The following is a 17828-nucleotide window of genomic DNA, read 5'->3' on the forward strand; positions in this document are numbered from 1 at the left end:
ATAATGACAAAATCCTTAGTCAGCCCTTTGAGTCCTCCCTAACTCTTTTCCCCCAGTACCGATTAATAGCTTGTTATTGTTTCAGCCACCATAAGATTTAAACCAGGTCAAACTCATTCAGTCAGAGATAAAGAGAGGTCAAGAATTTAATTAATTCTTTTTCCAGTCTAAAGTTACTCACTGTTTCAGCTCAGGCCATCAAATGGTGTCAAAAGAGGAGTGTACTTTCCCCTCATTGGGAATTTCCAATAAAGCAGTGCTCCAGACTTCCAGTAGGCCTACCACTCTAGATATTCCGGATAAAGCAGGGTCAGGACATCCTGTGGATTTTACAGGTATGGACATATAGAAAGGAGGATATGGTGGCAGGATATCTGCATACAGTCAAAGCACTGCTACACACATTAAACTAACATAAATATATACATTTAGGAAGTGTTTTTATCCTTAAAAATTAGAAACATCATAAGCAATTAATCAGTAACTATACTTTCAGTTCAATGCCATATTTTGGGAGTAAAATATAATAAAAATGGAGATCTATATATAGTGAGTAGCTGTATTTTAAATATTTTGTCAAAAAAATAATTAAATTGAATTATGGTCTTCATTCATTTATTTTCTTTTCGGCTTAGTCCCTTTATTAATCTGGCGTCGCCACAGCGGAATGAACCACTGACTATGGTCTATTGTTTTCTTAATTTTTTTACATTAACTTTTTTTTTTTTTACAAGTCAAATGGAAAAAAAAGCTTACGGCCATATTTTAACTGACACGTGTTTCACCAAATATGTTGGAACATATTTAACATCACGCAAATAATGTATGGCTACATGCGGGAAATGATTCAAAAGTTGTGCCAAAAGAACTATATTTGGTTCACCAAAAAGCCTTAGACGTAAACTTTTTTAACATATATATGTTTATTTCGTATATGAGGAACATTTATTAAGCCATGTGCTTATGAAATCTTTTGTGCATTGTAAGAGCTCTTTAAATGTGCTTTATGGAATAATTTGTGTCAAGAAACATTTTATTTTACTTTTTATTTACTGTATGTTCTGTGCATTTTTATTGACAAGTGATCTCTGTAGCCAGCCTGGTAAAAGTTTTTTTTTTTTTGGGACTAATTTATTTGCTTAATTGATTCATTTCTGATGTGAATTAATTTTCACAATTTTTGATGTATCGAAAATATTTCCTCAAAATGTAAAAAATCCTATTTTTAAAATGCAAATTTACTTTATATAGAAAACATGTAGTCTGTTGTCATTTACTAGACATAAACTAGCCAGCTCATTCAACTTTCCTCAGAATTTGCCCATTTGAATAAAAACAATTGTAATATAGTAATAATGTAGAGCTTTACGATTTTTTCTAGTCTCTGAAGAATGTTAAAATTCATGGATAACAACAACAAACTAAATTGTATTAAGATTAACTTTAAAGCTGGCAGATTTTTGCCTTTTTATTTGTCTTTTTTTTTTGGAAGAAGAATAAGAAGAAGGTCCAATATTTAGAATAAAAGTTACTTGTCAAATGTTTATTTTTTTTCTATTTAACAACAGTAGGCCAATAGCAAAAGTTAACTTCACTTCCTTCTATGTTGCCTTTGATGGTTTATTTCCACAATTTATGATGGCATAGCAGACAAAATTGGACAAATCAGAAAAAGTGGCAAAAATTCTGGACCAATGGCAAATACTGGACCTTTGTCAGTGGGTGGTAAGTCTTTCGAACCACGTCCGAAAGCCCCGTTTTTTCACTAAATCCAATGTAATAGGGGCATGCTTCAAGCTATTAAGTTAGCCTTTCTTTCTTTCTTTCTTTCTTTCTTTCTTTCTTTCTTTCTTTCTTTCTTTCTTTCTTTCTTTCTTTCTTTCTTTCTTTCTTTCTTTCTTTCTTTCTTGTAGATCGTTTTACCACTTTAAAATCAGCTGTTCATTATATTGGACTTTTGTCATCCAATCAAACAGCAATAACTCTGCCTGTGTAGTTTGAAAAATCTCCACTAGGGTGAGGAGAAGCATGACCACTTTCTTCCAAACACTTAAGCAACATGTTCAGTGTTTTTATTTATATGTTTGCCAAGATTTAGGTTATATACAGAAAAAAGAGATGGCATTTATTAATAAAAGTTAAACATATATTGTAGAATTGCAAGTTTTAAATCAGGATTAAAAAACCATATGTCTGTCTATTATCATCGATTGTGCAGATGTAAAAAAATCAGTTTATTATAATGTACAACAGGTTTAGACGTAAACGGAATAGAGCAACCAAAAATCTAAATTGATTTGAATAGGGAAAAAATCTATTGGAGTCAATGGTTACAGGTTTCCAGCTTTCTTCGAATCAACAGAAAAAAAGAAAATCTTAAAGGTTTGAAACAGGTAAAGGATGTGTAAATGGTGACAGCATTTGTATTTTGGGGTGTATTTGTTTCAATGTCTTCACATAGTGGGTTTTAACGTGCAGTCAATAAACAAACAAACAAACAAACAAAACAAACAAACAAACAAAAAATGAAGTTAAAATATTATATTGTTCAAGTTTGTAACCTTCAGTATGTTAATTATTTTATTTTTAATTTCATGTTTTAAAGTAAGCTACAATTGCAATGTCCATTGAAATGGACATAATATGGATTAACGAGTGATGGAATTTGTATTGTTTTATTTTATTTGGTCTCAATTTGCATATAGAAGCTTAAAGAACAGGTAAAATATACTTTTGTAAAAAAAAATAATTCTGTAAATGGGAAAATAATTCATATCTGAAGGGGTTAATACACCAGCAATTGTGTAGAACACTGCTGCCAGATTTGCCCTTGTCATATTTTGATAACCTAATCTTGAATGTATTAGTCATAAGGTAGCAGATTAAATACTACTTTATTAATTATTATTAATTATTAATTAATAATTATTACTTATTTATTAATTATAAACAATTGAAGGTAAATAATCGAGGTTTTTTTTTTTTTTTGAGTCTAGAATGAGGAGATTAAATCGCTGAGAAGACTTCTTAAAATAGGCTCTTGGCATTTCTCCCACTTCCAGTTTGACTGTAGTATGTAGGCTATGTGTCTGTTTATTTATCCGTCTGTGCTGTGAGTAAACTCGGTCTTCCTTTTCTTAAGTGTGATAAACCAGAGCACGAGAACTCCTGGATGAATCTTGATGATGTCAGTAGTTTTGCTCCACCTCTCGCAGATGAAGCCTATAATATAAAAAGCCCGTTATGTCCACAAAGCCTTTAACTTGCTGTAGATGAATGAAAGAAGATCTGAACTGTCTCTCTCGCACGCCTAATATCGCGTTGTTTGTTTTCTTTATTAGAAACGATGACGAAAAAGCACGGAGTGTTAAATCTTTTTAAAAAGAATGGCAAAAAGAGCCATTCTCCAGGTAGGACGACTTAACTTTTCATTGAGTCTCCTGTAAAATATTAAATGCCTTAGGCTTGTTTATTAATCAATCAATCATATTGTGACATACTGTGTTATAAAATGTAACCTTATTTTGTAGATTTACGCAGTCTGCTTGAATTTATCTTAAAGATGCATAAGTAGAAAAAAGTAGCCATTTTAAAGTGTAGTCCATTAGTTAATGTTAGATATGTTTTCTAAATGTTAAACAATACAATTATAACAGTATTACAGTATTTATTCTCCTTTAATAATGTTAGTAAATAAAAATAAAGTTCATTTTTACGTTACCTCACAGTGTTTTGACAATTAAAATTTTAATATTGCCTTAGTAAACGTTTAACTTGGATTAATAAATGCTGTGCAAATATTGTTTACACTTGGCTAAATTTGAGTAAATATATAAACTAACATGATCTAATTGACCACTAGTTTAAACTGCAATATATCAAGTGTAGGAAACATTTTATTTTAGATTCATATGCCCTGTGCTTGTTTTAGTAGGCTAATAACAGTAAATTACGCATCTGCAATAACTTTACACTGTAAAACCAGAGAAGTACAGTTAACTCAAACTGTTTGAGGAAACCGATTGCAGCAAACCATTTAAGTTTTGAGTACTGAAAACTATATGACTTGACTAGAGAGTCATGCACACAATATTTGTGTTGACCATTTGTGTTGTCAAACTCTTAGAGTATTAGTAACTTAAACAATTTAAGTTCAGTTATCAAATCGCTATAAGTTCAACAAATTAAGTCCGAACTATTAATATAGCTACTTGAATGGTTTAGTATTGCTCCTAGTTTTAGAGTTAGGTTAACACAAAGATTACAATTAATTAATTCATAACTCATTAGTTTTGAAATCTGCCTAATATAATCCAGTCGTAAGTTAAAATACCTCTTTTTCACTTAGTGAAATTAACCTTTTTTAAAAATTATAAGTTAAACTAACTTATTTCATTTAGTGATTTTGACTGTTTTAAAGTGTAACCAAATCTATAGCTTACAGTAAGTCCATGCTAAATTATATTACTCAAATTATGCAAATTTTGTTAGAAATTTTACATTTTATTTGTAAACCAACTGAAATTAAACACATAAAGTGCAATAATTAAAAATACTCATATTTTAAGACCTGCCTATTTGTGAGATGTATGTTTATTTATCATTTCATTTTTCATTTAGTTTTATATTTACAGTGTTTTTATTATATATATATATATATATATATATATATATATATATATATATATATATATATATATATATATATTTTTTTTTTTTTTTTTTTTTCTATCTTCTGCATAACAATTTTTTTCTGCTATATTTGTGTTTTTTAAAAGTAAAATACTTTGAAAATTAAGTTTTAAAGATGCTACACAAAAAATAAATTGTTTAAAGTTAAATTGATGTAAGTAAAAGTTTTAACTTGGTTGTTTACTTATTTTACTCTGCTTATTTACCTGTGTTTACTCTACACTGTAAAACCCATGAGTTAAGGTAACTCAAATCATTTGATGAAACTGATTGCAACAAACCATTTAAGTTCAAAAACTAATCCTAATAAGTATTGTGAAATTAATCCATTTGAGTAAACGAAGCAATTTAAGCACAGTTAAACCCAATAAATGAAGTGAACTCAAACAACTGAGTACTGTAAAACCCAATAAGTTAACTCAAAGCATTTAAGGAAACCAATTTCTACAAACCATTTGAGTTTCAAAACTTAATCTGTATGAGTCCAGTGAACTTACTCCATTTAAGTTGAAGTAATGAAGTATTTAAATAACTCATTACCTTCAACACTGAGTTCAAAACTCTTTTCAAATGAGTAGAATTACCTTTGAGTAAATTTTGAGTTAACTACACTCATTTCATTTGATAAAGTTGACTGTTGGCTTTTACAGTGTATATAAACTTCATTGATACACACAAAAATGACACATTATTCTGTGTTCTACAGAGATTCCCACGTTTAAGCAGAATCTGAAAGCGCACCGCTTTGTGGATGCATGCAAGCAGCTGATCCTCAGAGAAGACCGTCTGTTTGTGCTGAAACAGGACGGGATTGGATCCAAAATGAGGCTGGTGGAGGAAGAGGAAGATTCCGAAGCGAGGCTAGCAAAAGACTATGAGGACTTGCTGGAGTGTGTGAGGCAGACGCTGGAAAACTCCCTGGAGCTCCAGAGCAAAGAGGAGCAGGAGATGTTGAAGGAAGCTGTGCATGCCGTCCTGGAGGAGGAGAAGCAGGACATTCGCTGGGAGGGCTTTCAGGAAAAGCAGAGACCATCATGGAGGCCTAGAAGATGTAAACAGATCCACGAGGCTCTGCTGGAGATGCTGGTTCAGAGGAGGATGGAGGAAGCACCAATAGATTCAAGCATCGATGTACGTTCCTCCATGCAGCAGTCGATCATCTGCAAAGCAAAACGCCTGAAAGAAGACTTGCTGAAAGTTGTGACGTGGGTGAGCTGCTGCTATCCAGAAGAGCTGAATGTGTGCCAGTTTTATGCCACACTGTATCATAAGGCCTTCGCTGCCAGACTGAGAGAAGTGGCAGAGTTCACACTGTGTGATGAAGACTGTGTGCTGATATTGCAGTGGGTGAACCAGGATTACCCCAGGTAAGAGAGACACAGGGTTATGCTGCTTTATTACACTCAAAAAATGACGTTTGCTGCCTGTTTAAATTACTTATTTAAAAAACAACACAATTCTTAAGGTCTTTGGGGAGGCAACTTAATTGTTTTATGTTCAATTTACTTAAATTTGCAAAAAACTATTACATTAACTTAATTGCATCATAACAGTCTTGTGAAAAGGTTCCATAATATTACAATTACTACAGACTGCACTGTTAAAAATAAATAAATAAATAAATAAATATATAAATAAATAAATAAATAAATAAATAAATGAATAAACAAATAAATGAATAAATAAATAAATAAATAAATGAACAAATTAATAAATGAATAAATACATTTGCATTAAAAAATGGCAAGTAAAAGTGGCATTTTATCACTAAAATGTACAGTAAAAAGTCATTATTAAAATATATAAATAAATAAATAAATAAATAAATAAATAAATAACCATGTAGTAATGTCAACAACAAAAAATGAAAATAAATAAATAGAAAGTGTCATACAGGGAACTTTGGGGAAGTGAAATTACGATTATTCACCATAAATATTAAGGAATTTCACTGTTTATCAGGTAACAAATATTTACTGTAGCATTGTAACAAGTTTTTCAGTTTTTTTTTTACATTGTAGGTAGCGATGTGGCTTTAAATTATATATATATTTGTTCTTTGTCCACAGCATTCTAAACTGCAGAGAAATAAAAGAAAGGATCGATCAAGCAAAGCTTGATCCGCTGCTTCCTGAAGACCTGCTTGCACCACTGGAACAGCAGTTTCTATCCAACGAGAAGGTTTGATGCTTTATGATTTACTCCATTCATTTATTCATTTTCTTTTTGGCTTAATACCTTTATTAATCTGGGGTCGCCACTGCAGAATGAACTGCCAACTTATCCAGCACATGTTTTTATGCAGCGGATGCCCTGAGCGTTTTTATGGGCGAGCATTCTCAGTAGACATGTAAACTTGCGTCCATATGTCTATACAGTTACATATAAACATGATCCTTTAATCACTTTATTCTGTTGAGCACAAAATAAAATAGTTTGAAGAATGTTGGAAACCTGTAACCATTGACTTCCGTAGAACACTATGGAAGTCAATGGTTACAGGTTTTCCACATTTTACAATATGTTCTCTTTTGTGCTCAGAACCAAATATGGTCAAGGATGAGGTAAATTATGCACAAATAGTAATTTTTCAAACAGTCCTTTTAAAGCTTCGATTTCAATTTGCTTTTCACCAGAGGGAAGTGAGCAAATGCCTCCACAATATTCTGGACAGAGAAGAAACAGCCTGGAGGGATGGGAAGCTTCCACAGCTGATGGACCAGGTGTACTGCTGTCCACAGGCCATCGATGTGATCCAGGTAAGGAAGAAAACTATGGATCAATCTTTTAATTTCGTTCTATAATGAATCATTTAGTAACATTTTTTTTCTCATTTCTTCCTAGTTCTTTCACAGACATGTAGAGTTCACTGAACAGGTGCTTGGTGATAAGACAAAAGCACGGAGGATCACTTGCCAGATGAGCAATTTTCTGAAAGAGTAAGCATTTAGTTAAGCTGTTTAGTTTCATATTAATTTATGAACATAATTTATGAATATATCTGTGGACAAAATCACTATAATCAACTCAATTTGTGTTCATACAGTTACAGAGCTTTTCATGCTAAAGTCATTAAGAGCAAGCAGCCTAACACTGAAGCCGTTTTGTTGGTCAACCTCTCATATCTTATACAGTGCAGGTACGTATTATCTACAGTTGAAGTGATAATTATTAGCCCCCTTGTTTATATTTTTCCCAGATTTCTGTTTAACGGAGAGAAGATTTTTGTCAACACATTTCTAAACATAATAGTTTTAATAACTCATTTCTAATAACTGATTTATTTTACCTTTGCCATGATGACAGTAAATAATATTTGACTAGATATTTTTCAAGACACTTCTATACAGCTTAAAGGCTTAACTAGTTAATTTAACTAGGCAGGTTAGGGTAATTAGGCAAGTTATTGTATAACGATGGTTTATTCTGTAGATTATCGAAACAAAAAATAGCTTAAAAGGGGCTAATAATTTTGACTTTAAAATGGTTTAAAAAAATTACAAACTGCTTTTATTCTAGCCGAAATAAAACAAATGACGCTTTCTCCAAAAGAAAAAACTTTATCAGACATTTTGTGAAAATGTCCTTGCTCTGTTAATCATCATTTGGGAAATATTTAAAAGGTTATTATTTAAAAAAGGTAATGATTCGCACTCAATTGCTTCGTACTGTTTTTATTTTTTATTTTTCTTACATTTTACGGGTGATTAAAAGACAGACGTTTCGGCACAAAGCCTTCCTCAGTGTGTGACACAATTCTTCAACTCCACCCTTTTATCTCATAGTCAATCACAATGTGCAATTAATTAGACCGTCACTCTCATTTCATAATCCATTAATCACACAATAACTTATAATCTCCACAGCAATAACAATAAACAATCTTCACATTTCCGACCTCACTCTACAGAGATAAAGTGCATCAACTATATCATTAATCAGGTGTACATCATTACAATAAAAATCCGACAGCTAACATTAAAAAAAAAAGTTTACATTTGACAATTACTCAAGGATTAAAAAACACAAATCTTACCTTCACCTCTACCCACATAACCAATTATACAAGAGACATTTACCCTCAAATTAAATTTAAATTAAATATTTAAAAGTAAAATAAAAATCAAAGGGGGCTAAAAATTCTAACTTTATCTGTATAATCAACTAAAAAAATCAAATCGACCCTTTTTGAATGTGTGCTAAAAGTCTTTACCCTCTCTACAGGGACTACATAATAAAGAATGCACATCTGTTTCCTGAAGATGTCAAGACAGATTGCCTGTCTTTACTGACCGGTATGACAGAAAGCAGCCACTGCTACTTCACTTCTAACATGCACAGGGAGATGAAGGTAAATGAGTTTTTTCTTTCATTTTTTCCCTTATATAATGCATTGATACATTGTATTAAATTGTTCTCACAGATATCTACATAGATGCATGTTGCTTAGGTCAGTGCAAAAATTCTTTAGAAATGGTCCAAAGTCTATTTTCAAGCTAAGGAACTGGCCCGAGTAGAAAACACTGTTAACAATATCCTGTAGGATCTAGTAACCTACTGGCAGCAGTTTACCAGTAACTTATTGTAAATCAGAACAGCAAAATTACTTAATTTACATTTATAGCACCATTTATCTAGCTGTTAGAGCAGGGGTCACCAATCACGGTCCTGGAGGGCCGGTGTCCCTGCAGGGTTTAGCTCCAACTTGCCTCAACACACCTGCCTGGGTGTTTCAAGTATACCTAGTAAGAGCTTGATTGGCTTGTTCAGGTGTGTTTGATTAGGGTTGGAGCTAAAACCTGCAGGACACCGGCCCTCCAGGAACAAGTTTGGTGACCACTGTGTTAGAGCTTAGATAAGGCCCAAAAAATTAAACCCGGCCCTACCCGAGCACATGCACCTTGTGTCTGAGCCCAACCCGTTCCAACACATTAACTGTAATCATGAGCCAGAGCCCGATTTCTTTCATTCATTCATTCATTCATTCATTTTTTTTACTTAGTCCCGTTATTAATAAGGGGATGCCACAGCGGCATGAACTGCCAACTTATCCAGCATATGTTTTACGCAGTGGATGCCCTAATGGCAGCAACCTATCACTGGGAATCCCGATTTAAACCCGACTATTTTGTAATGTGTGGGCTGTTATAACAGACATTCTCCAATACAACTCTGAGTTGTTTGAACTACAGAAATTAGTTTAGATTTATCTTAATGAATAATGCAACAAGGACGAAGAATGTAAACTGCATTGTTTGTTTATTCAGAATGAATCGTAACACAAGAGGACATTGAAGGCTGGCTATTATTCTTCTTGCCATGGCAAGCCTGCCCCATGTCTGTTCATAGTGGAAGTCCCTGTTGTTTTTTTGCTATCACATCTTTCACACCGTACACGGAAGCAGAGTATGAGCAGCGCATGTTTTTTTTTAAAACAAATTAGAGGTTTTTGGCTGCACGCAAATGCAGTGCATCAGTGCGGAGTGTGAGTAAAGCTGAAGCAGCAGTGCTGTGATCATTTCGGCTTTGGGTCTTTTTTTCACGCTCAGTTAAAGTGACAGTGCTTTGATAATGACTAAAACACATTGAATGACAGTAAAAAGTAGCGATTTTACCCAATAAATGCATCGATAAGATCCACTGATTTTTATGGACTGATTTTATGAATTCTACATATGCGCTGTGCACGCGCTTTAGCTCTGCTTGCATATGCGGTGTGAATGTGTGTCAGTGGAGGAGATTCTGCGTATGCTTGCGTTTTGACCTTATTTGGAAGGATTGTGAATATTAATGAGCTCCGCTCTGATGCTCCAGCAGCTCATGTCAGTGTCTGACGTACTCTGAATTACACACCTGCAAAATAAACATTCTTAATTGAATTTTTAAATATTTTAATATTTATTTGGTGGCATATTGCTTCAAAAAAATCACATTAAGTGGTGAAGGATTTGACACGATGCACAAATGTGCATTAAACTAAAGACTTCAGTAGTTTACATGTGCACATTACAAATGTGCATGTGTCTATTGAATCATGGTGAATGCACACTGCAAATTTCACAATATGCACATTAAACCAACAAAAGATACAATGGAATACATTTAAAATTGATATATCTCTGCTATAACTGCTCCTTTAATCTTCCTTAAAGCCATTTTCAAAATAAGAGTTCCACATACATAGTATAATACAAGCTTAGATTCACTAAATCTGTAATTTTACGGTTTATTTCAGGCAGCTGGGGTCATTAAATTAGACATTAAATAACAGAAATCTCTTTATTTAAAATTCTGGTAAATTACTGTAATTCAACCTCTGTTTATTTACAGTAAATTTCTGTAATTTAACAGCTGTTTTTTTTTTTTCGGCACCCCAGCTGCTGGAAATAAACCATACAATTACAGATTTTTTTTGTGTAAACTTTAAAACTTTTTTGGAATTGTACTGAACTCTTATCATTCAGTTTTGCCCAGGTATATCTAGATTTTCATTCTATAATAGCTTTAAACTATTAGCATGAAACACTATTTGGACTAGAATATTGCATGCACTGATTTAAAAAAAAAAAAACAAAAAACAAATCTTAAGCTGCATTATGCTCCTTATGGCTTCAAATGGCCTCGATCCAAGACCACAGCATTTTCATTGTTTGGGAAATCCTGCTGTGAGGTGATTTATTTTGGCAGTAAATAGACTCATCTGGGCAGCAATACCTTTTTCCATTGTATATAAAAGGCTGCAGTATTACCGTTTATTAACTACTACCCAAGTTCATACAAGAGAGCTACATAAGTAGTTGCTCTAGCATACAGTATCTACAAATCTATGGAAATTAATATTAATTTTTTTTTTTTAAAATCTGTTCCTACAGGACTTGTACAGGAAAGTGGGCTCCAATGAGTGGCTCAAGAACAGCAAAGGTGTATGTGAGGAGCTGCTTGCAAAGCTGGACAGACATATTCAGAAATTCAACAACTTGGACAAAACTTGTTGCCAGGTATGAAAAAAATTGGTTAAAAGAGGATTGATTTTTTAAAATCAGAATATGAGTGAGACATTGATTGATTGGTCACTATAACTCAGTCAAAATGTATACATTTGCAATTCATCCTTATCATATTGAGTGATTGATTGATTGATAAAGCCGCGGTCACACTGCACTTTTGCCCCCCAAGACTCAAGGCAGCAGACTGGAAATGCAAGCAGGACTTGTGCAACAAGTTTCACAGCTCACTACATTGCAAAGTCCAAGCTTGGTGAACTCTGACCTGTGAAATCACATCACATGACTTTGTGAGACCAATCAAAGATCAAAACATGACCTCTCTTTACAGAAATTTAAAATATAAACCAATCAATTGATTTTTTTATATCTAATCATCTTGTTTATTCCCGCCCCTTCTCACAGCACTATATGACAGTTTTGCAAGCTCAAACTCTTGTGTGACTGCGACACTAGTCAGACAAAAGATGACTTATGTGCTAATAATAATAGATAATAATAATAATATAATAAATGATAATAATAGCTCCATTTTATAGTGATTGTTTAGTTGACTGATTGAGTGATTGATTAGTTGGTTGATTCGTTTGCTTGTTTGATGATTAGGAGCTGCTGGGTCGGATACATAAGGAGTTTCTAGCTGAATATATACGAAAAATGATGAAGCAAAAGATCAAACTTTCCAATAAAGAACAGCAACAGTTGGCAGCATCAGCCCTCTGCTTCAACAGTGAACGCATACATACTTTCCTCACTTCAGCTGTAAGTGCTAACCAGAACAAGTGCATCAGACATGCCATGTAACATTAAAATAACAGTTTAGCATTCATACATTACAGAAATATTGACCTATTAAACAAATATGTCGGTTACATCATGACATTATTCTAATGCTTTATTTCCAGGGTTCAAACATGGACTGGTTGAAAGACATTCTTCCCAAGTTAGCCGGACTGCTGAAACTTCAGGATCCAGACAGTGTGAAGTTAGAGCTGGTGAATCTGATGAGAGCTTACCCTGACCTCAGGTATGTCAGGTTCTGGTGTTCCACTGTAACAAACATATGTGTTAATTAACAGTATCTGTTTTGTGTTATTCACTAGGTGATTTTATGTTGGATTATGGGAAACTTATCTCTTTTTTCTCAACTTTTAATGTAAACAATTCTACTTCACAGTATAACAAAGGGCTTTTTATTGACATTTTGCTACTTTGTATTATATTACGTATAAAAAATTATATATTCACTGTAAAAACATCCTGGTTGCCTTTAACTTTTACCCTGAATCAAATTTACCTTATGAGTCCATAGAACTTATATGATGTTAAACTTACTTGAAACAGCTTGCGCAACATACAAAATTAAGCTATAACATGATTAACTTAGTTTACTAAGTTACAATGGCCTAAAAACATTTGCTGTCAGGACTACTGTAATTGAACATTGCAGTACAGTGAAGAGAGTCTGAAGTCTGCAGTTTTTGTACCATAATATCCAACACCACAGTAGACAATGCATCACTTAACTATTAAAAATGTTAATAAATATCACTTTTTCAAACTTTTCAAGGTTAAAAGTTATTGGGAAAAAAAGATTAAGGTCCTAATATGTGATTCAAAAGCATAAATAGACCAAAAGAAAAAACATAAATCACAAAATATGGAAAACTGGTCATTTATAGACATTTTTTATAGTGTACAGTATATATACTCACCGGCCTCTTTATTAGATATACCTGTCTAACTGCTTGTTGCCATCACATGGCAGCAGCTCAATTTACTTAGGCATGTACACATGGTCAAAGCGATCTGCTGCAATATAAACTGAGCATCAGAATGGGCAAGAAAGCTGATTTAGGAGACTCTGAACATGGCATGGTTGTTGGTGCTAGATGGGCTGGTCTGGGTATTTCAGAAACTGTTGATCTACTGCGTTTTTCATGCACAACCATCTCTAGGGTTTACAGAGAATGGTCAGAAAAAATATCGGCAGTGAACGACAGTTCTGCAGGCGCAAATACCTTGTTGATGCCAGATGTCTGAGGAGAATGGCCAGACTGGTTCCAGCTAATAGAAAGGCAACAGTAACTCAATTAACCACTCGTTATAACCGAGGTATGCAGAAGAGTATCTCTGAACGCACAATACATTCAACCTTGAAGCGGGTGGGCTACAATAGCAAAAGACCACACCGGGTGCCACTACGCTAAGAACAGGAAACTGAGGTCACAATTCACACAGACTCACCAAAATTGAGCAATAGAAGATCGGAAAAATGTTGCCTGGTTCCAAGGCATGAATCCATCCTGCCTTGTATCAACAGTTCAGGCTGGTGGTGGTGGTGGGGGATATTTTCTTGGCACATTTTGAGCCCATTAGTACCAATTGAGCATCATGTCAACACCAAAGCCTACCTGAGTATTGTTGCTAACCACGTCCATCCCTTTATGACCACAGTATACCCATCTTCTGGTGGCTACTTCCCGCAGGATAATAAACCATGTCATAAAGCGCGAACAATAACAATGAGTTCATTATACTCAAAAGGCCTTTACAGTCACCAGAGCTCAGTCCAATAGAGCACCTTTGGGATGTAGTGGAATGGGAGATTTGCATGATGGATGTGCAGCCGACAAATCTGCAGCAACTGCGTGATGCTATCATGTCAATATGGACCAAAATCTCTAAGGAATATTTCCAGTACCTTGTTAAATCCATGATATGAAATATTAAGGCAGTTCTAAAGGCAAAACGGGGTCCAACCCGGCGCTAGTAAGGTGTACCTAATAAAGTGGCCAGTGAGTGTATGTATGTAAACAATGAATGCTGCATTTTCCTAATTTCTGATCTTTTTTTTCTTTTACAGTGAGCGTCATATTTCTGCTTGGCTGAAACTTAAAGGAAATCTTTCTCCGTCAGACCTGAAGATGATCCTGAAAAGCGTCGCTTGCAGCCAAGAGGAGATGTGTGGAAATCAGGACTTGCTTGATTTTAGCAAGAGCTTTTTTTCCATAGTGAGGATTAAATGAATTGCGCGTCTCAAAAACATTGCTTGTGTAAATCCGCTCGCTATTGTAAAATTGCTTGTACCTTTTTTGTAAATATTTATGTTTTTTATGTGGAACTAAAAATATCAAATCAACAATTATTTATAGTTCCTTTTTGTTTATAACAATATCCTACTCTGTGATACCATTGTTATGTGATCAAGAAAAATAAACCTCAGGGAATTCACGGCAATAGTCTCATGTTATTAGTACCAGATAATTCCAGTGAATCTGAATTGCTGTTATGAGTAATGACGGGAAACGCTGGATTATGGGAAAGCCTGTAAAAGCTGTCTGCGAACAGGATATGGTGTGATTGGTTCAAGTGGTGCTACAAGTTACTGGTAGACTAAGGAAACACACCTTCTGTCACAATGGATGCAATTCCTGCAGAACGCTTGTAATGAAGATTTCCTGACAGGCTGTATCCTCTACATGAACAAAGGATGTAGTTATAGTGTGCACATGTTTTTACCTTCTGCTTCCTATATCCTTGAAAACGAACTGTCAATCAACCATATGTAGCTAATACCACAACAAATTTAGTGTTAATGCATAGAAATAGACGTTCAAAGACTCAAAAAGAATTATTTATCTTCAACTGAGGTCTTGTCTTGGGTTTAAATGACCATGCATTTTTAAGAGTATAGGAACTGATAACATTGTAATTACTTTAATAATTGTTTACATTATTTTTTAATTATTATTATTATCTCTATTTTATTATTATATACTTGTATCTTGCATATTGAAATGTTCATAATATGATTATAGCTGCCTTTTCTGATTTTTTTGGCAAACGTATTTTTTTTTAAAGAGCTATTGGATATATACAGTTGAAGTCAGAATTATTAGCCCCCCTGTTTATTTTCTTCCCCAATTTCTGTTTAACAGAGAGATGATTTTTTTTCAACACATTTCTAAATATAATAGTTTTAGTAACTCTTTTCTAATAACTGATTTATTTTATTTTTGCCATGATGACAGTAAATAATACTTGACTAGATATTTTTCAAGACACTTCTATACAGTTTAAAGTGACATTTAAAGGCTTAACTAGATTTTGCTGCTTGCAGCTATATTTCTTCCTTTTTTTAAAGTTGAATATTGTTCATGTACGCGTTTGTTTCTGTAAAGTTCATGTCAATACATTTCTCTTTAAACCAACAGGTGGCAGTCTTTGTACTTTTATTTCGGAGTGCAGATTGCACAAGTTTTATTAATATATATTTTTTTACTTTATATATGTATAGTTAAAAATGTATATTTACTATTTTCCCACTACTGTAAGAAAATATCAGCATTCGGTACATACTTTCAGTGGTATCTTTGCTTGAACTGACCCGATCTAATCCTGTTTATATGAAATGAGCCTGATCCCGAGCAGTTTTGAGCTACCAGAACTGTTGCTATGACAACAAGTCTCAGTTGAGTTTTGAAGAATGAAACGATCCTCGATTGTGTCAAATCATCCTAATATCTAAATCCAGCTAATTGAGTAATCCACGTACGAAGAACAGACCCCACCTGGTCGATGAGCATGTAAGGGGAAGAGGAGATCAGGTAGTTCTCTAGAGCTTCCAGTGGTAAAGGAAGAAAGGGGAAGATGAGGGGTTTCTTCTGAAAACAAAAATAAGGGAGTAGTTTTAGCCGGGCTGCTTGTTTGAGTTTGGATTAATCTGATAATCGGCTAACTACTGATTGTAGGTGAGAGACCTGCTGTGGTCAATCATATCACATGCTCCTCTCAAAATTAGTTTGTGAAACTTCACTTAAATGTATTTGTTTACTTTGCTTTCCGGTGTCTGTTTTCTCCTATTTTGTCTTCAGTGTCTACAAGTTGGTCTCTGCCCTGTTTCCTGTATCCTGCTCTTATAGAGTCGTCTTTTGCTTCAAGCCTCAGGCACCTTGTTAGTTACAGAGTTCCCCATTCACCCACCCGTCTCCCTTCCGGCCCTTACTGTTTATAAATGGTCATTCTTTTCCCCAACCTGCCTGTTCTCCTATTGTGTGCCCTGATTTATTGTATTGATTGTTTACCTCATGGGGTAGCACAGTGGTTAGTACTGTCACATTATAGCAAGAAGGTCACTGGTTCGAGTCCTGACTGGGTCAGGAGGCATTTCTGCATGAGGCAGTTTGCATGTTCTCCCTGTGTTTGCATGCACTGTACACCCTCAAAAATAAAGGTACACAAGCTGCCACTAGGGTGGCCCCCTTTTTTAAAAGGTACACATTTTTACTTAAAGAGTCCATATTGGTACCTCAAAAGTATATATTAGTACATAAAAATTTTAAGAGGAACACTTTTGTACTTTTTAGCTACTAATATGTACCCTTGAGGTATTAATATTGACCTTTTAGTTACAAATTTGTACCTTTTAAAAAGGTACCACCCCAGTGACAGCTCGTGTACCTTTATTTCTGAGAGTTTATGTGTATTTGCCGCAATGTTCACTGTGAAAAATATCTGAAAGATTTACATTAAATAATGACAGCTGTGGTTGCCAGAATTTAACAATTAAAAATAAGGTCGAAATTATAAAATAAAGACTTGGTTTTAAGGTAAAATATTGTATTTCATTAATTTATGGTGTTAATAGACCAATACCAATGTTTTGAAGTACATCTTGAACCTTTGTTACACAGACAACAGCACCACCATAAGCAGGTGGTGATGAAAAAAATCATATGATGAACCAAATCTCAAAGGCAAAAGTGTGTGTGTAATGTAGAGCACAAATTAGGAGTGTACACTTACCGGCCACTTTATTAGGTACACCTTACTAGTACCAGATTGAACCCACTTTTGCCTTTAGAATTGCCTTAATCCCTCATCCCATGGATTCAACAAGGTACTGGAAATATTACTCAGAAATTTTGGTCCATATTGACATGATAGCATCACGCAGTTGCTGCAGACTTGCTGGCTTGACAGTCTAGTGACTGTGGAGGCCATAAGAGTACAGTGAACTCATTGCCATGTTCAAGAGACCAGTCTGAGATGATTTGCACTGTATGACATGCCGCATTATCCAGTCATCAGAAGATGGGTATACTGTGGTCATAAAGGGATGGACATGGT

General features: G+C 34.2%; 1 protein-coding gene across 1 annotated transcript; it reads left to right on the forward strand.

The window, feature by feature from the left end:
- Positions 1–3260: 3260 nt before the first annotated feature.
- On the forward strand, positions 3261–14936 carry tnfaip2b (tumor necrosis factor, alpha-induced protein 2b). Its single transcript, XM_087278919.1, has 11 exons — positions 3261–3410; positions 5399–6059; positions 6762–6873; positions 7329–7451; positions 7537–7631; positions 7739–7831; positions 8917–9043; positions 11565–11690; positions 12303–12458; positions 12602–12723; positions 14563–14936. Exons 1-11 carry the CDS (start codon positions 3347–3349, stop codon positions 14723–14725), a joined length of 1842 nt encoding a protein of 613 aa, XP_087135045.1. The 5' UTR covers positions 3261–3346; the 3' UTR covers positions 14726–14936.
- The last annotated feature ends 2892 nt before the right edge of the window (positions 14937–17828 follow it).

The sequence above is a fragment of the Danio rerio genome, chromosome 13 (assembly GCF_052040795.2).
Source record: "Danio rerio strain M-AB ecotype USA chromosome 13, GRCz13ab, whole genome shotgun sequence".
Lineage (NCBI taxonomy): Eukaryota > Metazoa > Chordata > Actinopteri > Cypriniformes > Danionidae > Danio > Danio rerio.